At 37.9% G+C, this 22,518-nt stretch overlaps 3 protein-coding genes across 4 annotated transcripts; 1 reads left to right on the top strand and 2 right to left on the bottom strand.

The window, feature by feature from the left end:
• The first annotated feature begins 1,014 nt into the window (after positions 1-1,014).
• man2c1 (mannosidase, alpha, class 2C, member 1) lies at positions 1,015-9,564 on the top strand. The gene is made up of 26 exons (XM_059335171.1): positions 1,015-1,214; positions 2,321-2,446; positions 2,535-2,658; positions 2,749-2,819; positions 2,899-3,076; positions 3,159-3,348; positions 3,554-3,660; positions 3,970-4,080; positions 4,169-4,261; positions 4,374-4,490; positions 4,575-4,670; positions 4,762-4,907; positions 5,215-5,338; positions 5,845-5,966; positions 6,055-6,140; positions 6,229-6,375; positions 6,456-6,535; positions 6,617-6,711; positions 6,788-6,892; positions 6,999-7,155; positions 7,260-7,403; positions 7,988-8,097; positions 8,181-8,260; positions 8,340-8,482; positions 8,568-8,671; positions 8,761-9,564. Exons 1-26 carry the CDS (start codon positions 1,114-1,116, stop codon positions 8,870-8,872), a joined length of 3,069 nt encoding a protein of 1,022 aa, XP_059191154.1. The 5' UTR covers positions 1,015-1,113; the 3' UTR covers positions 8,873-9,564.
• On the bottom strand, positions 9,062-14,863 carry neil1 (nei-like DNA glycosylase 1). 2 transcript variants are annotated; one of them, XM_059335173.1, is made up of 11 exons: positions 14,583-14,863; positions 14,180-14,348; positions 13,020-13,481; positions 12,819-12,938; positions 11,110-11,218; positions 10,914-11,007; positions 10,676-10,797; positions 9,729-9,756; positions 9,559-9,635; positions 9,281-9,485; positions 9,062-9,203 (listed from the first exon to the last, which is right to left on the bottom strand). In XM_059335173.1, exons 3-11 carry the CDS (start codon positions 13,460-13,462, stop codon positions 9,157-9,159), a joined length of 1,245 nt encoding a protein of 414 aa, XP_059191156.1. In that variant the 5' UTR covers positions 13,463-13,481; positions 14,180-14,348; positions 14,583-14,863; the 3' UTR covers positions 9,062-9,156. The 2 variants fall into 2 exon arrangements, with proteins under 2 accessions (XP_059191156.1, XP_059191155.1); XM_059335172.1 differs by lacking the exon at positions 14,180-14,348 and having other exon boundaries at positions 14,583-14,862.
• A 125-nt stretch (positions 14,864-14,988) lies between these two features.
• commd4 (COMM domain containing 4) lies at positions 14,989-18,157 on the bottom strand. Its single transcript, XM_059335174.1, has 8 exons — positions 18,086-18,157; positions 17,742-17,813; positions 17,578-17,643; positions 17,438-17,477; positions 16,575-16,694; positions 15,754-15,834; positions 15,490-15,666; positions 14,989-15,382 (listed from the first exon to the last, which is right to left on the bottom strand). The coding sequence occupies exons 1-8, from the start codon at positions 18,086-18,088 to the stop codon at positions 15,342-15,344; spliced, it is 600 nt and encodes a 199-aa protein (XP_059191157.1). The 5' UTR covers positions 18,089-18,157; the 3' UTR covers positions 14,989-15,341.
• Positions 18,158-22,518: the final 4,361 nt, after the last annotated feature.

The raw sequence follows: 22,518 nt of genomic DNA, 5'->3' as shown, positions 1-22,518 counted from the left end.
GCCATATCTGAAACCATTTGTTACTTCATGTGTTAAACGGTTGCTGATTTTTACATTTTATGTATACTATTATGTTCTTAGATTGTTATTTTGTGTATAAAAACCGTAAATAGCTGCTGTCTCAGAATAAAAAAATTGAAATATTTATTAAGTAAAATGTCAATTTCATTGCATTTTATCATTCTCAATGGCAAGTTTATCGGGCTTTATTTAAACAGCAATATCAGTGAAATCATATATTACTTTTGGGTTAGTATATTCTGACCGTTGGACATATAAAAAATAATATATCAACAATAAGTAATCAAAACAGGTTTATGCTAACCAAAAGGCTGAAACCTTAACTTATTACACCTATTATTTTTACATGAATTATTCTGTTCAATTCCCTTTAGATTTATAAACTGATGATAAAAGAATGAATCAAAACAAAATATATGTATATTATACGCAACAAAAAGTCCCCCAAGAAAACCCATACACATACTAGTGTTCATACCTCAGTTTTATATTTAATTATCTCGTTTTTAAATATTTACAGGTCTATTTAGTGTTCCATAATATAGTGCAAATTCATACCGATTCACTCACTCTTATTTTTTATTGTAAAATTTAAAAGTCCTAATCTATATTTGGGGACATGTGGGATTATAGATAAAGAAAGTTTAAAACAAGAAGGTCTGTTTTATACGGAGCCCCTTAAGGGACATTGAAAGAACAAAAAATCGAAGTTAAAAAAAAAAATTATACTTTTGCGACATCTCGTAAAAGTATAATTTTTTTTTTTTACTTCAATTTTTCTTCTTTCAATGTCCCTTAAGGGGCTCCGTAGTTTTACATTATTTCCCCAGTTGAATCTGTTAAAAGCAAAAAATGATGCCCAGTGGTGTCACTTTACACAATCCACCTGCCCGTCCTGACTTCTGAGAGTGGAGAAACATGTTGCTGAATGCTCGTTTATGAGCAGGACTGCCATCTAGTGGCTGGTTAAATTAAGTACAATAACAATACGTTTTACTTCCGGGTCTTTTGAAGATTTGAGTGCATTTTGATCTTCCGTGAGTGCTCGCTGTGGTGTCTGCAGATCTGCAGGTTGTGCATGCTGTTTTCGTGATGTATCGGCAGCCTGTGCTGAAGAACAGGCGCACTCTCCTCGAGAGAGCAGAGAAGTTTATCTCTGAGATTTATTTCACAGACTGTAACCTGAGAGGACGGTAAGGCTTCTGTCATTCAGCTGCACTGGCTCTGACTTCAATGAAACGAAGTACTCAAGTACAGCAGACCAAACATGTTTTTGTCGCTCCCTGTGATAGTTTAATAGCACATTCATTCATAACCTACATGTAAATGCACATTATGCTGCTCTCAGCTATTCTTTTTTTAAGATCAGTTTCAGCAGTTTGCAATATTATGGTGTATATTAAATAAAGCTTTTAATTACTGTAACATCGAGAATGTAACTATATACAGTACAGGCCAAAAGTTTGGACACGCCTTCTCATTCAATGTGTTTCCTTTATTTTCATGACTATTGACATTGTGATTCATCAAAACTATTAATGAACACATGTGGAATTATGTACTTAACAAAATAGTGTGAAATCACTGAAAACATGTCTTATATTCTAGTAAGCAAAGGGTGGTTACTTTGAGGAATCTAAAATACAAGACATGTTTTCAGTTATTTCACACTTTTTTTGTTAAGTACATAATTCCATATGTGTTCATTCATAGTTTTGATGAATTCAGTGAGAATCTACAATGTAAATAGTCATGAAAATAAAGAAAAACGCATTGAATGAGTAGGTGTGTGTCCAAACTTTTGGCCTGTACTGTACATTTCCTCAGTACTGTACTTAAGTATTATTTTGTGATACTTATACTTAACTAGGGTATTTTCATTTTATGATACTTTATACTTCTACATCTCCACTTAATTAATTTGAAAGCTTTAGCTACGTAGCTTATTTATATTTTGTATTAGTGATCTAAATATGCAAATAGTTTATAATGTATTATTATAGGTTATGCCACCAGCTCCACCTTTACCAGGTGCAACATTAAAGTGATGAATAAATTAAGAATTATAATATAATACTTTGATTTTATGAATCGGAAATCATATGGGATTTTTTTATGGAAGACTTTTACTAATAACAGAGTATTTTTACACTGTAGTATTGTTACTTTTACTCAAATAAAATATCAGAATATTTCTTCTGTCACTGGTAATGTCTACAAGGAGTTAAGTTGTCTTTATGAGACTGTGAATTTGATCATTATAGCTAAGTTTGACTTTTTTAATGCTTTTTCTCTGCAGACTCTATGGAGACTCTTGTCCTCTGGAGTCTCTCTGCTCCTTCCTGTCCTCTAAACGGATCACATTCACAGAAGCCTCCAAGCAGACCTTTGCACCATATAAAGTGGGCGACACCTTTGGACCCACGTAAGTATCACTGTCACATTCTTATTACCCTTAGATCTTTTTATTCCCTTCAATATTGGCAGTAACCCAGGCTTTATGCTGGTTGAAGGTGGTGGACCTGCTGGTTTAAGTTGACCCTGAAAATCCCCGAGTCCTGGAGAGGGAAAGAGGTTCATCTTCGGTGGGAAAGTGATGGAGAATCGATGGTTTGGAGAGATGGACAGCCAGTTCAGGTAATGTAGCATTAGTGTTATTTAAATGAGGCTTCATTAACATGCCAAATATTCTATAAACACTTGACTGGATTTCATTATGATTTGCAGGGCCTCACTAAGGAGGGGGAGAAGACGAGTTACATCCTGTCTGACAGTTTGAAAGATGAGGAGCCACACAGGTCAGTTGCTAAAGCATGACTTTATTGCTGCTTCTGTAGCTTGGCTCACTGAAGTGTTCATATTTCTCTTGTTCTACAGTGTCAGCCTTTATGTAGAGATGGCCTGTAATGGGCTTTTTGGAGCAGGTCAAGGCTCCATGATTGCAGCTCCAGATCCAAACAGGAAGTTTTCTGTACAGAAGGCTGAGCTGGTGGTGTTTAACCGTGATGTACAAGAGCTGCTGACAGACTTTGAGATGCTTATTGACATTGTGAAGGTAAAGTCACACAAAACATGTTGATATTTCAGTTTATTTTAGTTGAAGAGTAATGCAAGTAAAGTTTTCGCTCCCTTAACAGGAACTTGGAGAGGGAGAGCAACGAGGCTACCAGGCACTCTTCACTGTCAATGAGATGGTGAACCTCTGTGACCCCTCTGATCCCGCCTCTTTCACCAAAGCTCACGGTCTGGCTCACACATTCTTCAGCCAACGGAACGGAGAAAGCCAACACACTGTCCATGCGATGGGTCACTGCCACATAGACTCAGGTCTCAGAAAAGTTTTGTATTTAAGCATATTTTTATTTGTTAAAGTTTGTAAATCAATTTGGGATCTGTAGTAACAAAACAATACTGAAACATACTAAAAAGGGATACTCTGCCCTCTTTTTGAAGTTGAAGCTCATAGAAACTGTACATAAAATCAACTATTTTTGACAAATTAGTTAATATTCCTGAATTTCTGCATCTGCAGCCTGGCTGTGGCCCTATGAAGAGACCATTCGCAAATGTGGGCGAAGCTGGGTGACTGTGATCCGTTTAATGGAGAAGAACCCTGAATTTGTATTTACTTGCTCCCAGGTATTTCTACACTAACACAGTTTTGTATGAGTCAATTCACATGCATTTATAGAGCTTATTTAAAGACATTGAAGTTGATCAAAGTGCTTTACAACGGTAATAGAACAATAAAATATATAAGAAAAAAAAGTTAAAATGTAAGTGGCAAAACAGATCAATGACAGTGAACAAAATTGAATCAGTAGACACAACTATTATAGCATAAAGAAGACTTTTAAATGAGATTGTGGAAGGGAAAGGAAAATTGGGGGTCTGTAGAACCTTTATGAGCCATATGAGCTGTTCAAATATATGTTGCTTTTTGTCTAGGCTCAGCAGTTCCAGTGGGTAAAGAGCTGGTACCCCGGACTCTTCTCCCAGATTCAGCATTACGTTAAAAAAGGCCAGTTCATTCCAGTTGGAGGAACGTGGGTAGAAATGGTAAACCTGATACCATACTAATAAACCATATTATTGGATCTGATGATACCCTCAGTGATGATGTACTAACCACATGTTTGGCTGTCAGGATGGCAATCTGCCCTCAGGTGAGTCCATGGTCCGCCAGTTCTTGGAAGGCCAGCGCTTCTTTAAACGCGAGTTTGGGATCCATTGCAATGAGGTAGGTACTCTGAAAGAAGTGTTTATATAACCTGAGTTGAGCTTGTATGTAATGTCTACATTTGTGGCCACTTCTCCATCACGTATGTGGTATTTTCGTGTGTTCTCTTTAGTTCTGGCTTCCAGATACATTTGGCTACTCTGCCCAACTTCCTCAGATAATGCAGGGCTCGGGCATTTCCAATTTCTTGACACAAAAGCTTAGCTGGAACCTGGTCAACACCTTTCCTGTGAGTAGTCACTGGGTACTATGCAGAAAAAAAACAACTTTTTGATTGTTATGTTTGTTAAGTTTTGATTTCATTTTCTTTAAGCACAACACATTTTTCTGGGAAGGTCTTGATGGCTCCAAGGTTTTAACTCACTTCCCACCAGGAAATTCCTATGAAATGAAGGGCAAGGTTGAAGACGTGAGTTTATGTTACACATAAAATTGTTAATGTTGAGTTTTTATAATCCTTTTTAAATTGCTTCATCTGGGTGTGGTATCTCTGCCCACAGCTGGTGAAAACTGTGAAGAATAACAAGGATAAAGGCAGAGCTAACCACAGTGCAGCACTGTTTGGTTTCGGTGATGGTGGTGGTGGACCCACACAGCTGATGCTAGACAGACTGGACCGGGTCCAGGATACAGATGGACTTCCCAAGTGAGTTCCTGTCCCACGCTTAACACTCAGCACTCGTCAGTTATAAGAACCAAACCCCAAATGGAGGCGGAAACATTTCCCAACAGTAAATTAGTCACAAGTTTTATATGTATATTTCCTGCACTGTAATTGGGTGTGCCAGCACGTAGACTGCACCAGACTCCACCAAATGTATGACATCGAAAAGGATAATGGTGTGGTTCTACAATACCAGTCAATACATCATGCTTTAGTCAGAGTGAATAACAATGATGTAATCAGAGTGGTCATTGCTCATCTCCGTGTTTGATTGTTGTGTGTTTCACAGGGTCCAGACGTCCAGCCCGGACAAGCTTTTCTCTCAGCTTCAGGCTGACTCTGATCTGCTTTGTACTTGGACCGGAGAGCTCTTCCTGGAGCTACACAATGGCACCTACACCACGCAGGCTCTGGTAGAATAACACCCTTTTCAAGAAACCTAATTATAGGAGGAAATGAGACTTACAAAGTATGAGGTATTTTCTAAGAAAGCACACAAATAGAAAAGAAAAGTGTGCCAGATAGTGACATTATATTCATGAGAAGCTGCAACACCCAGCAATTCACATCAAAATAATAACATAACAATAATACACTGATAAGTAGAACTACAGGCAAAAGAAAAATATTCCTTATTTGAGGGTGATCTGTCTCTTGAACACTCAAACTGTATGGGGAATAGTATATTATTTACATGCAGGATTTAAGTGTATTGTTACATCTTACCAACTGTACTAATAGTCTTGATTACTATATGAATTCATGAATATTCATTCAATAATTCATTTAATAATTAATTATATGAATTACACCACAAAATGAGCACAAATGAGATGAAAAGAGTTGTACTTGTCCACAAAATAAATGTGTACTGTATGATAAAGTGCAGTTGTATTTATGTTTCCTTTATTGTTTCCAGATTAAACGAGGGAACCGGCAGTGTGAGACGCTGCTTCATGACATTGAGATAGCCAGCAGCTTGGCGCTGTGTCGAGACAGCACTTTTCAGTATCCTGTGGAAAAACTGCAGGAGCTCTGGAGGTCCAGTTACACCTTTTAAAGTTTGATGATGAATAAGTAAATGCTCTTTGTTGTTACAGTATGAAAGTATTCCACTTTTCCCTTTCAGGCTGCTTCTCCTAAACCAATTCCATGACGTGATTCCCGGCAGCTGTATCGAGATGGTCGTGGAGGATGCACTCAGGTATTATGAAGGTACAGTTTTCAATCGCTATCCATTTAAGCCACAGCCATATTCATATGTTGTTTTCCAAAATAAAAAGAGCATTATGATGTGTTTTAGATATCCGCAGTGGTGGTGCTGCACTGCTGCATGACGCTTGTGGAATCCTCGGGTCAAAAGGAAACTCCACTGGTGTTTTCAACTCTCTGCCTTGGGAGCGCCAGGAAGTCATGCAGATTCAAGACAGTGCTGGTAAACCTGCTCTGGGTATGTTAGATATTAACAATGTTATGCTGTTGCCTTTCATACCAAAGCTCCATGTCTGATGACCTGCTGTTGTACTGCAGCTCTTGTGAGAGTTCCCAGCATCGGTTTGTCCCCTGTCAAAGACACGCAGCCTGTGGCTCCAGTCTCTGTCACTGTTCAAGTATGTACTATATACAGAGCATTTAATTCATTTAACTCTGTTTAATTTGGCTAACAGAGATGTTGTTGTGTAACATTACAGGATGACGGTACTATCCTCATGGAGAACGGGATTTTACAGACTGTTGTAAACAAAGATGGCACTTTGGCGTCGCTGCGTTTGATCAGTGCTAACAGGTACTGTAAGATATTTTCTACTATTGAATAAAATAAGAAAAGTTTACTGAGTTAACATCTGTCTCGCCACTTTTAGAGAAGCCATCTCTGACGGCTGTCATGCGAACCAGTTTGTCATGTTTGATGATGTCCCTCTGTACTGGGATGCTTGGGATGTAATGGACTACCATCTGCAGACAAGGTGCCAGTCATTACTGTTACATCCATCACTTACCACCTTGATACACATCACAGTATCTGCAGGTGTTGAAGATATGAATATAAAGAACTTAAGATTGTCCCTACAGGAAGCCCGTTCTGGAGGTGGAGCAGCCTCTTCGTGTGGTGTCCTCAGGTGGGCTCCGCGGCTGTGTCAGCATCACTCTAAGGATCAGTGATAAGAGCACTATCACACAGGAGATTGTCATGGACGCCATGTGTCCTTACATGAAATTCAACACAGAGGTACTTTAGAACATTTATGATATGTGTAGTAATGTAGAGAAACACAGAACAGACACATTCTTCAAAACCCATCTAATACCCAATGTTGCAACCTTGAATTGAAGGTGAAGTGGGCAGAGTCACACAAGTTTCTGAAGGTGGAGTTCCCCGTGCGAGTCCACACCCCCAATGCAACATATGAGATCCAGTTTGGTCATCTACAGAGACCCACACACAGGAACACTTCATGGGACTGGGCCAGGTTTGAGGTACATCACTGTGGAGTTAGTTTTGAAGTGGGGTTGTATATTCAGTGTAATGTAGATGGAGTTGAGCACACCCCAGTTTGAAGAAGCAGGCAGGAATATTAGCATGGAAGCTAAGCAGCATACTGCTGTGGATGGGGGCAGCAGCAAAATGTATTGAACTGTATTAAACTGGGCTGTCTGAAAGCAAGTTAAAGCATTGAAAATAAATACATATTTTATTTAATTATATTTAATATACTAAATATAACACTACACTTAAAACTGATATTAACCCTTTGCCTGTTTTTTAATGCTTTACATTCTGCCACTTGTTTGCCATGCCATGTTAGTATCATTTTTGTCACCACAACCTCACCTATATGACCTGATAACACAATCATGCTCAATTAAGAATTTAAAATGTTGCAAATGTGAACAAAGTTTACAACTATCCTTTTAACATGCACTGTTCTCAATCTGTATTTTGAGAGCAGCTATTGTGTCCTGTTTGAGCCCTGCACACCTCACCTGCAGTACAACAGGTGTCAGTGATGCTGTCATAAAAACAAAAATACTGCCATTAATGCTTTGTATCTACTCCTCAGGTTTGGGGTCACAAATGGGCTGATTTGTCGGAGCACAACTTTGGGGTTGCACTGCTAAATGACTGCAAATACGGCTATTCAGTCCACAAGAACACTATGACGCTGTCCCTGTGAGGCTCCCTCTGTTCATATACAGCAATTCTACAAATAGTAGTTTCATTAGATCTAAATAATCCTTGCATCTTTGTCTTAGACTGAGAGCACCTAAAGCACCGGATGCCAATGCTGACATGGGGACTCATCATTTCACTTATGCTATCATGCCACACTCAGGTAGGACTGACCTGTTACCATTACACCTTAAAACTCTGACTGTGGAGCTCGTAATATAATGTTTTGTGTTGTAATACAGGATCCTTCCAAGACGCCTCAGTCATCCAGTGTGCATACAACCTCAACTTCCCTTTGAGGTCAGTCCAGTGCACTCCTGACACTGAGCCCTGGAGTGCCTTTTCCGTCAGCTGTGAAGCAGTCATTCTTGAGACCATTAAACAGGTATCCCATCAAATGCTAAGCTTGACCTAGCTTGACTTGATCCACTTAGGGCATTAATGGCTGTTTACTCAATTTACCATAACAGGCTGAAGACAGGAAGGGGGCACTCGTAGTCCGACTGTATGAGTCACATGGAAGCAGCGTGACTGCAACTCTCTGCACCACCCTTCCGCTCAGGGAAGCCTGGCAGTGAGTATATCTATTTTTAGTGTTCACTTTGGCTTCTTTTATGTTTTATTGCCTTCTAAGAACAAAGCTTTTTTTGTTGCTACTTTCAGTTGTGATCTCCTGGAGAGCAAAGACCCCTCCCGGCCGGCACACATAACGTCAGAGGGAATCATTTTGAACTTCGGCCCCTTTCAAATTGTGTCTCTTATTCTCATCTTTTAATAGATGAAGTTAATCAAACCTCAGGAAAGGCACAATTGGGATATTAATACAACACTTTTCTAGGAGTTGAAACTAGTTATTAAATGTATCATCTGGTGCTGCAGTTTATTAGGAGTCTTCAAATGGGTGGCATCTTTTTGAGTTGCTAATAGATGATCAACTGTGCGTCAAATCATTAAACAGTTGCAGAACCTTTGTAGAAACATGTTTTATTAAAAAAAGTATTAAAAAAATATAAAAACATTGTAAGAACAGTCCAGGGGAGTGATGCCTCTCGTTTCTTTTTATTTGCTGTTCTGTCTGGTCACTCTGCCACTCCGCCTCTGTGGACCTGCAACAAAGAGGACTGAGATTAAAACAGTCTCTATAGTAGTAAAATAGTTTCATTTTGAGAGATCATGAGCACACCTTCAGCTGACTCCACACTGCTGTTCTTCCTCTTACGTGCAGTTGATCTCTTTCCATGTTGAGGTGTGTTAACTTCTCGGGTCTTTTTCATCTTGGTTCCAACTTCCTTTGGACGTGCGTTTTCTTTCTTTGGTGTTTTAGTCATAGTTTCCCGTTTGACCACATTCTTCTTCTTTGATGTGCTGTCGGAGCGACCTCTCGACACCTAATGAAACCAGACAGAATTATATCTGTAGACTTAATCGCTTGTAAGGCAAATAAAACATGACTGTTGATACCTTTTTCTTGTCTGTGTAATCATGATCGTCTTCATGGTCATCTTCTTTCTTTGCTCTCTTTTTCGCCTTGGGTGACTCTGTTGAGTGAACCAAAGAGGGATCAGTTCATGTATCAGTTATTCTCAGGTACATTTCATGTTCACAAGTTTAAGTTTCATGTATAAAAGTACCTTTAGGTGCCATGGGGCCTGGATCTCCCTAAAATTAGAACAGATGGTATCAGTGATATATAAAACTCTGTGCCAGAGGTAAACTGTACAAAGATCACAAGTTAAGGGAAAAAACAAGCGTTTTGGTTGAGTCACCTTTAATGGTGGAATGTTTGGAGATGATTTTTTCAGAGATTTTTAACTCCACTACATTTAGCTGACAGCTTTAGTTATTTTTCAGGTCAAGACTGAACATGAAAATATGTGATACACATATTAGCCCTTAACCCATGGACAGCAGCAAAATGCTACTTAGATAAAATACATTAAATATAAAAGCTGTATAACAATCTGATTGGGGCCATTCTGCATAACAAGTACTTTAACTTTTGATACTTTAAGTACATTTTGATGCCGATACTTTTGTACTTTTACTAACTAAGTTTTGAATGCAGGACTTTTACTTGTAGCAGTAATAATTTCCCAGTGTGGTCTTAGAACATTTACTTGAGTAAGGGATCTGAATACTTCTTCCACCACTGGTCAGCATGAACCGCCAGAGCAGCTTCAATGTGCCTTGGCATAGATTCCACAAGTCTCTGAACTCTGCTGGATGGATGAACACCATTCTTCCTAAAGATATTCCCTCATTTGGTGTTTTGATGAGGATAGTTGAGACCACTGCCTTAACACTGAGGTCAAAAATCTCCCGTAGGTGTTCAACTGGGTTGAGAACTCAAACCATTCACTGACCACTCTGTCCATATAAAGAGACACCTCCCATCAGGATAGAACTTTTTAAACATGCCACAGAGCATGATGGGATGTTAATTGTACACAGTAGTACACCTGTATGACATCATCTGCATTCATATGCAGATTAATACTGATATGTTTTGCCACTCATTTATTTAGTTTTTTTTCCTTTTATTTGTCACCCCTCTTGTCTAATTTCCTTGTTAACTCACTTTGAACCACATGGTTCTGCCATTGTGGTCCCGGATAGATTTCATTCCTTTCACGTAGTAACACTGCAGCCATGCCTCAAAGTCAGAGTAGTCCTGCTTCTGGGGATCGTAGCCCTTTCCACCTAAAACACAAAGCGTGACATAATTTCACAGACAATTCAAACTGAATCATCTCTGACTGAAAATGATGAATTCTGAAAGTTTTCAATTGAAACCAAAGTAAACAATGATAACCAACCTAGGTTCACCACTTCTAGAGGTACTGTATGACACAGTCTGAGCAGGTCACCCGTCTCTGCTTTCAGCCGCATCTGTTTAGCTCTGCCTGAGGTCTAGTGCACAGAAGAAAGAGAAGCACTGTAAGACAAAGTGATGCATGATTCTTGAGTGTCTGATGATCTGCAAAATGTGAGTCTCTGTTTTGGTTCTTTCACCTTTGTGTCCTTGGTCTCATTTTTCACAGCCTTCTCATTTCCAAATAAATCGTCTGACTCAAGGCCTTCCAGTACGGTCCGGGCAGGCACAAAGGGTGGGATGTTCAACCTAAAAATGATAAACTAGCTTAGACTCGTTCTTTTGTTAAAACAGAAAGGCTCTTTTGTTTTCAAAGCTTTCGCCTCCCGCTGGAAGTAAGAAGCTGTGAGAAGTGAAAGAAAGCCATTCTTCTCATATCTGAAGGGAAACAGACCTTGAGGCTCATGAGAGTGCCTGTGTTCTTGGTCACAACACAAAACATGTTGGATTTTTTTTTTATTCCAACGAGATTCTCACAGGAAAAACATGTTACAGATAAAAGTTCAGAAAGTTTTATATAGTCCAACCTTGACTTGAGAATCATTGTACGATACAAGCACTAAGGAAAAGCTACTCCCTTATGCCTTCTTGTTTCGTTTCTTTTTAAACTGCATAGGCCTACTGTGAGCCAAGGTCTACTAATCCCAGGCGTTCCATCACTTTTTCTTCTTTGTAGCCACTAGTTATACCTAGAAAAAAGCAAACTACAAATGCAAATTAGTCACATGAATCTAGAGAGATATTTGGTGTCTCCCTGAAAATTTTATAATAATGGTTAGGGATGCACCCATTGAACTTTCTCTTCCAATACTGATTTTGAGGCATCATCTCAAGTATTCTGTCATTACTTCATTTTTTAAATTAAATTTAGACTCTTCCCTGCCATGCATGAATAACTTCAAAAGAACTTGAAAGGCAGAAAATGAATCGGTAACCATTTTGAAAATTAAAAAATGTTTGAGTAATAAGAGCTTTGGTTTGGTTTTTGTTTTCTCCTTTGTAGTCTTTGATTGTAAACTGATTATATTATCAGCTAATGATTTATCAGAATAATACATGTACACAATGATATAAACTTCCCAATACCGACCAATAATTTGTCAGCCTGAGACAGAGCTGTACTTCCTCACCAAGTGTCAAAAATATGAACAAATTAGAAAAATTTAAATCTGTAAAAAAAGTTTTTTTTTTTTTTAAATGGTCAGATGAGGAAAAACTGCCGCTCCTCCTCGGGGAAGAGTCACAGAGCTGTGGATTAGCAGCAGTCTTTGTTTCTGCCGGTCAAACACAGAGACAGCGAGTGACACACAGCTGTTGTTTGTTTTGTTTTTATTTTTTCTTTGTCTTTCTTCTTCTTTGCTGGGACGATTGTATGAATGATAGATTGATTGTAATTCAATGATTGTAAATATTGCCTTCTTCTATTGTTATTAGTTTTTCTTTTCTTAATTCCTTTAAAATGAATGATAGAATTAAAATTTATTGTAAATATTGTTTTCTTTTCTTTTTATTCGTTTTTTTCTTAATTCCTTTAAAATGAATGATAGAATTATAATTAATTTATTGTAAACATTGCTTTCCTTACTGTTATCTTTTTTTTTTAAACTTCTGACGCTTGCTTTGGCAATATGTACAGTGTTACATCATGCCAATAAAGCCATATATATAGTGTGTCCCCAGTTACAGGCCTATATTAAAGTGGTTTGTCACATCAGGGCTGACACCTGATCCACTTAATGAGGTCAGTATCGGTGCAGCAGTAACACATAACTGAATAATGTTTCATTTCTCCCCAAAACATACCGTCATTGTGTCATTTGAATAGTAGAGGGTTGTTCATGTTCATCACCTGAAAAGGATTTCAGCCCTCAGGTAGTTTCCGATACCGTTGAAATACTTCTGATTGAGCAGAACTTCACAGATTGGCTTGTCAAAGGCTCGGTCAGACAGGTGAGACACAACCTTCTCCCTGCAAAGTTATTAACTGGTCAGTGTGATGGTGATGATGTGGTTGAGCAGGGACTCCAGTGACACCCTCAGCATTACTAACCTGAAGCTTTCATACTCAAACATGATGCAGGGCCCTCTGTCAGGCTGCCACTTCCCCTTGGGCTGCCAGCTGCCGAACCTGCGTGCATCCACAAAGCTCAGCACTCTGCAGGGCGTCTCTTTGGAGTAAAAACGCAGATGGGCATGTTTGGGGAGGTCATCCTCTGTGGTGAAGCGGAAATAACCTGACATCCCAAAGCGAAAGACAACATCCATGGGCTGGTCAGCTTGACCTGCTTTTGCATCATCACTTTTCATGGGTGTCAGTGTGAGCTTCACTTCCTTCCCTCTGGAAGTGGCAGCGATGCGATAGGCCTCGCAGGTGAAGGACACGTCGGGACTCTTGCTGACATCGGACTTTCTGACAGGTCCAGTGAACACCACTCCCGCACACATTTTGTTCACGTAAAGGCTGGCCAGGTGGAGCTCTGGTCCCTCTGGCATTTTGTTGGAACAAACAAAGCTGCAGAGAACAAAGTATGGCTGAGCAAAGAACATATCATCATGAGCTGAACCTACCTTTAATATAAACTAAGGATGGTTGTGGTGTTGTTATGTGTGTGTGTGTGTGTTTGTGTGTGTGTGTGTGTGTGTGTGTGTGTGTTTAGAAGCCTGGGGAAATGTTACATTGTACAATTAAAAACTTTATTTGAACATTTCACTACCTTAAGCCCCAAAAAATAAAATAACTGCTGTCTTAAACTTTTCTGCCCCAGAATTGTATTCCCGAGAGCATGGAGGCAGCTTTGTTGGGAAAATAAAATGTACAGAACAAGTAACTGAACAATTTACTGAAGATCATTTTTACAAAGAGTGGTGGTGTGTGTGTGTTTGTCTGGGTTCAGTAGTAATGGAGTGCATACAATCAGGATTATGTAATCAGATTACAAAAAAATAATCAAGACTGATTACATATGAAAAATCTGCAATTAAAATAGTTAGGAAGGATTACATGTTTACATTGTTGATTACATCTCCAAGATATGTGAATTTCCTTTATATATATATATATATATATATATATATATACAATTTTTTCTTGTTTTGTTTTTTAAAGGGTAATTTAATTTGCCCAACTGTTAATGTTAAATTTAAAATTATTTTTTTTGCATTGAAAATGTTGATGTTGATATTTAAAGAGAGAAAAAAAGTATGGGATACCTGTGGCTGCATCCAGTGTTTCAGAATGAGGCTGCAATTGTTTCACTTCGAAATAAATCACCACTACATTCCAAAGCAATCTCACCGAACCCTTGTTGTGGGTTGAATAGAGACCTCGGTCAAAAACCCTAGGCCTCTTGGACACAGAAAAAGATCCACACCCTACAACCTAAGACACATGCGGGGGCCAGATTTTAAACATTACTCACAATCATTCCTGGACCACACTCCATGATACCTCAATGACTGGACAGTATACCACACATCCTGCCACAGAATACACAATGAAATGCATCTCCTCATCCTGTCCTGAGTGTATTTTAATACACGAAGTTTATGCTCTGAAAATGTACAAGTAGTCGTTTTAATTGAGTTGTGTGGGGTATCAAGTGACAGCACTTACCCAAACCAGGAAGTAGACCACGCCGTGGATAAACTTATCACTTAAACAAACTGCAGGCTCCTCTGCAAGGCTGGACGATGTACAGGAATGATACTGACTAAGAGCCTTTCACAACATGCTCGTTACCAAACATGTTAAATAACTCGTGTGCCATTCGTTCCATAGGAAATATCGCGAGATTCCCGTCCTTTCCACGCTCGTATTTCATAACCATATGTATTCGTGTGTTTTTCGTGTAAGTGGATGTTTCAGTCAGGTTTTATAATAATTCACCGAAAGCACCTGAAGAAAAGTATTTGGGGCTTTTCTAGCTAGCGCACTGCAGAAACACAACAGAAGAACAGCCCGGCACCGATGCATGCTGGGATATGTAGGCGTTCCGCAAATACGTAAGGATACAAATATCTCATTGTTTTACATTTATTCTGTTATTTATAAGCATAAAAAGGTCAAACACAAACAATGGACATCATTCAAATCAAAATGTCAATTAATATACAATATTTTACAAAAATGGTTCACTCAGTATTCTTGTTCTGGCTGGAGACATTCATACCAATTATGTGGTAGAAAAATACAATTAAATATCAGTCAATACAAATTTGAAATGAGCCATTCACATGACCATTAAGAAGACTACATTTATATATAAAAAATTGTACTGTACAAGATGTAAGTGTGGCACTTTTGGCAGCCCATCAGCATCATTTGTGTCCAGTTCTTGATCAGACAATGAGGTCTGACTTTATTGTCCAATCTTCATTGTAGTGCATTCATCCTAGCCTGTGCTTGTTTGAGCTCTGTAGAAACACACAAAGAAAAATAATCATCACAGCGTAAAAGTGGATAATAAAATTGTTTGAAATGTTTGAATCTCAAGAACAGTTCAACAAAATGCAGAACCCACCTGCCAGCAAGACTCTTAGCTTGTCAGCGGAAACAGAAACAACAGTCATCTCTGTGGAACCTGACTCTGCTCCTTGTGTCTGCAGTTTTAGCTGAATCACAGGTTCATTCACCTCCCTCAGCTCGCTGGAGCTCAAAGTGTAATCTACGCGCCAGGACACAGCCTCCAGTTGGCCCACTGAAATACATGATGGAGCAGAATTTAGTCTCTCATCCTCAGCTATTTCAACTTCTCTCTTTTAAAGGACAAAATAGAAATACTTACACCGCAAACTTGTCTCTCTTAGTTTGCCTTGCAGTGCAGAGTGCTTGTCTTCATATGCTTTGCAGAGCCCTGTTGTGTGCTCTACAATAATGGATATGTGTGTAGTGTTAATAGTAAAGTCAAGATTTATTTTAAGTGCATAATCACACAAAAGTGATCTAAGACACCATTAGCAGAAGTACTCAACCGGCACATTAACACAGGAGTAAACAAATAATAAGATGAATAAGGAAAAGCCATAATATAATCAAAAAGAAGTTAACATTTATAAAATAAAGAAGATATCTTTACAGCATTTGAAAGGGAGAATCCCAAGCTGGTCGACAGCCAACTATGATTGATTTATACAATAAATGCACCAAAGTCACAATGCAGCACCCCACCAGTCAGCAGTATGTACTGTACATTGTGCACTGTCACTTCCAAATGCCAGTGCAGTGTTTTCTTACACAGTAGGCAATTGCGCAATGCGGTAAGCTCCAAAAATATCACAGTAGTCTTTAATTAAGGAACTTTATGTTTCTGAAAGTGAGGTCAATGTCAGTGCACTATGACTTTTTAAATCTAGATGTTCCCTGCTTGGACTCATATTCGGAGCCCAGCTAAAGGCATAAAAAAGTAAAAAAATCTTATGAACTTAATGCAGACATTGCCCCTGAAAGAAATAGGTTAGATGATGCGTTTCCACCTTTAGTCTGCTTAGCCAGTCTGTTCTTACTCTTGGCACAAAGTGATGTATGGGCAGAGGTCTGTGCATTTGTGACAACAGATTATACGAGTCATCCTTTTAAACCAAACATGGGGAACCCCGGTGGACTAACCTTTTGGCAGGCCGAGCTGCTGCAGTTCACTAGACAGAGATTCACTGTCAACATCATGCTTTGCTGCACTGGAGAAAATGAAGCTGAGCACTGCCACACTCGCTTTGATGTCTCCGCTCTCTGCAAGATGGACAGATGCCAAAAATGAATGTTTTATAACAAAAAAGTGGCAATGCAAGTACGAGCATTTCATAGGCTTTTGTGTGTAAAGTATTATATAATTTAATTGCAGTACCAGCAGTAGTGGTATGTAATAAGTATATTCACTCAAGTATTTCACTTAGTAGGGCTCTTGTTAAACAATACCTGCATTCAGTCCTTTTTAGAGTAACTTATTGTATGCTTTTGCTCACAGACAATCACTGCAAATGCTCTTCGATTTAATGTGGTGGCATTTTATAGAACTGCATGCATATGCACAGGATGGGTATTAAATGAAGTGCCCTACTGGTAGTTATATCCCTTTAAGGGTCCTGGTAATGGTTTTGCTATCATTTTTTAAACAATCCCCAGCTTACTTCGTAGGTACAATTTTGCATCCTGGTACTTTTATTGAGTCTTTAAAGCTCCCTTATATTTTAGGTCTCTACATTCCTGAGGCAAATATTCTGCAATGCATTTTCTTCATTTACATTTATTTGACAGCTATAGTAAGTCTTCAGGTTACCCACAAAACTTATGATAAAACGTATAAAACATGATGTATTATTGTAGCTTTAACTACAGAATACAGTATTTAAAATCTGTTTACTTAAAGCACACTTTCTACTTCTGTACTTTAAATACTAACTTTTGCAATAGAGCATTTCTGTACTGTGCTGCTTTAACTTTTGTAAAAGATCTGTAGTATGAGGGACACTTACCAAACTTTGCATCTGCAGTAAGCTTTGTTACCTTGTCATACTAGGAAAAAACAGAAGACAGTTTGGATTAGTGTGAGAGAATTTTGCAGTCATAATACCAAGAAGTTAGAGATTATGTGGGAATATTTTAAAACCCTTACATCAATGCCATCTCCGAGCAAGTCCTTTAGCACTTGAGCACAGAGGAGTTTCATTTTGACACTTGACTGTTACAATGATGAGACAGAAAAAACATTAGTATAAGTATAAAAAATAAAATAAACTAACACTGCAAAACGTTATATTGGCATTAACAAGTACTCACAATCTTCGATAAAGTGCTGATTTCGGCAAGTACCCAGTCTGGGCAGTCCAGATCTCCACAGAAACGGAACCGCTACAACAGATAAAACATCACATACATGTTGTTTACGTTACTGTACTTCAACTAAAAACATTTTACATATTCTCATGTTAGCGTTTATCATTAAAAAGCTACTGACTAGCTTAGCCTGTTAGCTAACTACAAGCAGGACTACACATCGATAGTGTTAAACTAAAAAATTCCCAAAGACATTTATAAATCACGCGACTAAAGAGCCCGATAAAGAAACTTGCTTCTAAATAAGCACATTCGTGTAAAATAATACGAATGTTAAATGTATTTACCATGGCTGACAGTCAGCTGAGCTGCTGTACACGGAAGAGTTGAACAGGAAATGTCCTCCCTCCTCGCAGCTGATTGGACGTTTTCTGCTTCCTACAATCTGATTGGTTAAAAAAAAAGGTGATAGACGGCTCTGGTCCTGATGTTGGATGGCATCATTGTAAACTGTTTAAATCAGATTTATGGCCCTAAGAAACTGCTCAAAACATACTTTGCATTGTGTTATCACTTTGATACTTCAGTTTTGTGAGACTTGCTTAAATACAGGTATGTAAATACATATTCAACTGCTTTGTATACCTGGATAATAGATAGATAGATAGATAGATAGATAGATAGATAGATAGATAGATAGATAGATAGATAGATAGATAGATAGATAGATAGATAGATAGATGTACTTTTCACTTGTGTTGCCTTATATGACATACTGTGTTGAAATTTGGGGAAATGCATATAAAACAAACCTAGATCCAATAATTAAACTGCAGAAAAGAGCTATCAGGATAATAAATGAAGTTGGATACCGTGATTCTACAAATCAGCTTTTTATAAGATCACACACGTTAAAATTTCAGGACATTGTATATTCAAAAACATTAGAAATTATGTTTCGAGTGGTAAACATGTCAATTCCTGTTTGTATTCAAAAAATGTTTAAATTAAGGCAGGGGATTTATAACTTAAGGGGGTTGCTAATGTTTGAAACTCAGAAAGTCAGAACTAATCTCAAATACAGATGTGTGTCAGTTTTGGGTGTAAAATTATGGAATGGACTAAATGATGAAATAAAGATGTGTAAATCTATGTTAGTTTTCAAGAAGACTTTAAAATCTAAAATTATCAAGGGTTACAATGAAATTTGATTGAATTTGATTTTTCAGTTTAAGCTATCATGTGTTTTGTAACAATGTGAATTACTCAGTTAATGTAATGTATATAATGTATACATGTAGATGGTACAGGAGAGGCAAAAATAAGCCTTGGGGCTTCAGCCTGTTCCTTTTTTCGGTTGCTGTCTGATGGATTCTTTTGTAAAAACATGATTTTATTTTGTTGTCTTTTTTGTTTTTTGTAACCGAAATAAAGCATTCATAAAGCATTCAGATAGATAGATTACTTTATTCATCCCCGAAGGGAAATTCGGTTGTCACAGCAGTCGGGTATTCAAGTACAATAAAATACAATAGAATACAATACTGAGGTAGCATAAATAAAAACAACAATAGAAAAAAACACAGAATAGAACAAGAACAAGGACACTTAAGAAGTTAAGAAAAGAACATCAGTTGGTAGGATGGTTGGCAAGATGATGGTAATAATTAAACTGGTGATATGATATGATGGCAACAATGCTATAGTGACTAGACGGTATATAATAATAATAATAGTACAGTATATAATATATATATAATATAATGTAATATAATATAATATGTAATAATAGATAATAAACAATATAAAAGTAAAATGAAAAAATATAAATAAAGTAATTACAAGTAAAATAATATAATATATAATAATAATAATAATAATAATAATAAGTAAGGCCGGTATAATAATAATAGTAGTATATTACAGTATATAGTAATAATAGTAATAATGGCAGCAACAGTATATATAATAATAATAATAGTAATAATATTAATAACATGGCAAAGTGTCGTGTATAGATTTAGTGCAAAGGTTCAGATTTAGTGCATCTCAGTAATGTTGGTTCTGGCAGAGGTAGATGAATTGTATAGTCTTATTGCAGAAGGAAGGAACGACTTTCTGTATCGTTCCTTGGAGCAGCGGGGTTGTATGAGTCTGTGGCTGAAGCTGCTCTTTAGCTTGTCCAGTGTTTTGTGGAGGGCATGAGAGGGATTGTCCATGACTGCCAGCAGTTTTGCCAGCATCCTGTCCTCCACCACCTCCTCCAGGGTGACAAGCTTGGAGCCAACAATAGACTCTGCCTTCCTGATCAGTTTGTTCAGTCTGTTGGCGTCCTTTGCTTTGATGCCCCCCCCCCTCCCCAGGACACCACAGCAAAGAAGATGGTGCTCGCCACAACAGACTGATAGAACATCTGCAGCATTTTGTTGCAGACATTGAAGGACCTGAGCCTCCTCAGGAAGTAAAGCCGGCTCAGGCCCTTCTTGTAGACGGCCTCTGTGTTGGTGGACCAGTCCAGTTTGTTGTCCAGAGTGACCCCCAGGTACTTGTATGAGGGTACCATCTCCACATCTGTCTGTAATAAGTTGGACTGGTCCCTAAACGCAGATGCTCTCTACAAAAAGGGGCAGAGCCGCCACTTTTTCTTGAAAAAGTTCAGATCTCTTGACATCTGTAGTAAGATGCTGCAGATGTTTTATCAGTCTGTGGTGGTAGTGTGTTGTTTTATGCTGCAGTCTGCTGGGGAGGCAGCATCAGACACAGAGATGCAAGGTGGTTGGACAGACTTGTCTAAAGAGCTGGTTCTGTGGTTGGAGCCAGGTTGGACACACTGGAGGAGGTGGTGGAGAGATGACCTGTCAAGATGTACGAGGCCATCTTGAAATACCCAGATCATCCGCTACACAAAACCTTTATGGACCAAAAGAACAGCAGTGGACAGCTTTTCTCTCCGTTGCAGGACGGAGAGATACAAAAGATCCTTCGCTCCTACAGCCATCAGGCTGTCTCAATCTAACAGAGTTACCAGACTAACTGAATTTCCCCTCGGGTATAAATAAAGTAATTTTGATTGATTTGATTTTTGTTTTGATAGGTATAAGTTGTATATATTATTATTATTATTATTATTATTATATATGTGTTATTATTCAACCATAACTGCCTTTTGTATAGTTACAATATACCTTGTTGTGCATACCCACCTCCAGTATTCTATTTATTTATTATTCCTATTAATCTCATTGTTCGTTTTTTTCTCTATGTGTTTCCCTCTTTTTTGCTCTGAGTCGTATACAGTATGCAGGGTCCAGAAACTACTGGAAACCAGAGTCTGTTGACTAATCAAGTTTTTTATGGATCTGCTGTGAGACAAATGTGAGCAAAAACTATTTACAAATCTGGGAGAAGATTGTTTGCAAAATGCAAAGAGGCACATGCAGGAGTTTACGGACTGAAATGAAAACAATTTGCCATGGCCATGAAAATAAGTAGAGAACAACAGAACATGTAGCACTTCCAACTACTTGCTATTTATACATATTATTGAAAATAAATAAGGAAAGGATATTGTGCACAGTGGAAAAGGAAATATATTAGTCAGAGTGGAAATGCTTCCAACAAGATGAGTCAGTACAGCCGGGTTTCCAATCAAGGGAGCCCCATTTGTGCTATAAATCAGGCGTACTGAATTTAAAGCTTTCCATCAGAGATAATGTCTTTGTTGTGGGCTTTTTTGTAGGATCAAACCAATAAAAATATCTCAGACAGCAACTGCCATGTCTCCTCTTTCAATTACATCAATGATTCTCGTCAATATGTTTTACATCCTTTTGTGGCTTATTTGCGTTTAAATGGAGACATGGTTTTCTTTGTCTGTCATATGATTTCAAATCATGTTTGTTATTGTTGTTTCTCCCCTCCACATAGCCAACAGCATCCATTCATTATGTTTTTGTCTCAGAAGGCCACTGCAGGTACTGTTTATGTTTACATGATGATATTTTGCTACCTTTTTTATTTAACCTACCTATTGCCTTTTTAACAGTTTTAAATCATAGTTGAGTCTGTGTTTCTTCTGTTTGCTTGCCTACATTTTTATTAAATTTAATTCATCTGCATAGGTTGTAGACGCCATCTAATTTTAATTTCCTGGCATTGACAAACAATAAAGAAATCTTAAAAAAAGAAAACATTTCATGAACAAAGACATGACGTAAGTCACCACAAAACAAAAAGGAAAAAAAGTTTCAGACTAAAACACACCAAAATACAAAATCAAACTGATGCATCCTGATAAACACAACATGCATGCCTAACAACCAAAAGAAATAGCAAAACATTAAAAATGACTAAAGGAAAAAGAGTAAGCATGAAAAAAGAGCCTGTCCCTACTTGATAGGCTATTGCCTATTTTTTTTAGTTACAACCATAGACTGTATAAAATACAACACAGTTACAACACAGAAAACTTCGGAAGAGGGTAAGGGGCGGGGAAAACGAGAGAGAAAAAAGTCAAAATGACAAGAATAAAGTTGAAAAACAATGTTGAGAAAAAAAAGTCAAAATGTTTAGAGTAAAGTCAACTTATTGAGTTTGGTAAAGTAGACTGCAAGCTACAACCTCATTTTCCTGAATATGCCTAATACATGTCTAAAAAAATACATAAAAGGCAGATAATTGTTGTGTCAACGTATGTTTTCAGTTTTCAGAATAAAGTGTTATACAACCAGGCCCAAATATCATTTAAATGTGGAAATAAGATTAATTGCATGATCTTCAT

This window comes from Centropristis striata, chromosome 6 (assembly GCF_030273125.1).
Source record: "Centropristis striata isolate RG_2023a ecotype Rhode Island chromosome 6, C.striata_1.0, whole genome shotgun sequence".
Lineage (NCBI taxonomy): Eukaryota > Metazoa > Chordata > Actinopteri > Perciformes > Serranidae > Centropristis > Centropristis striata.
This window is presented reverse-complemented; position numbering and strand designations above follow the sequence as displayed.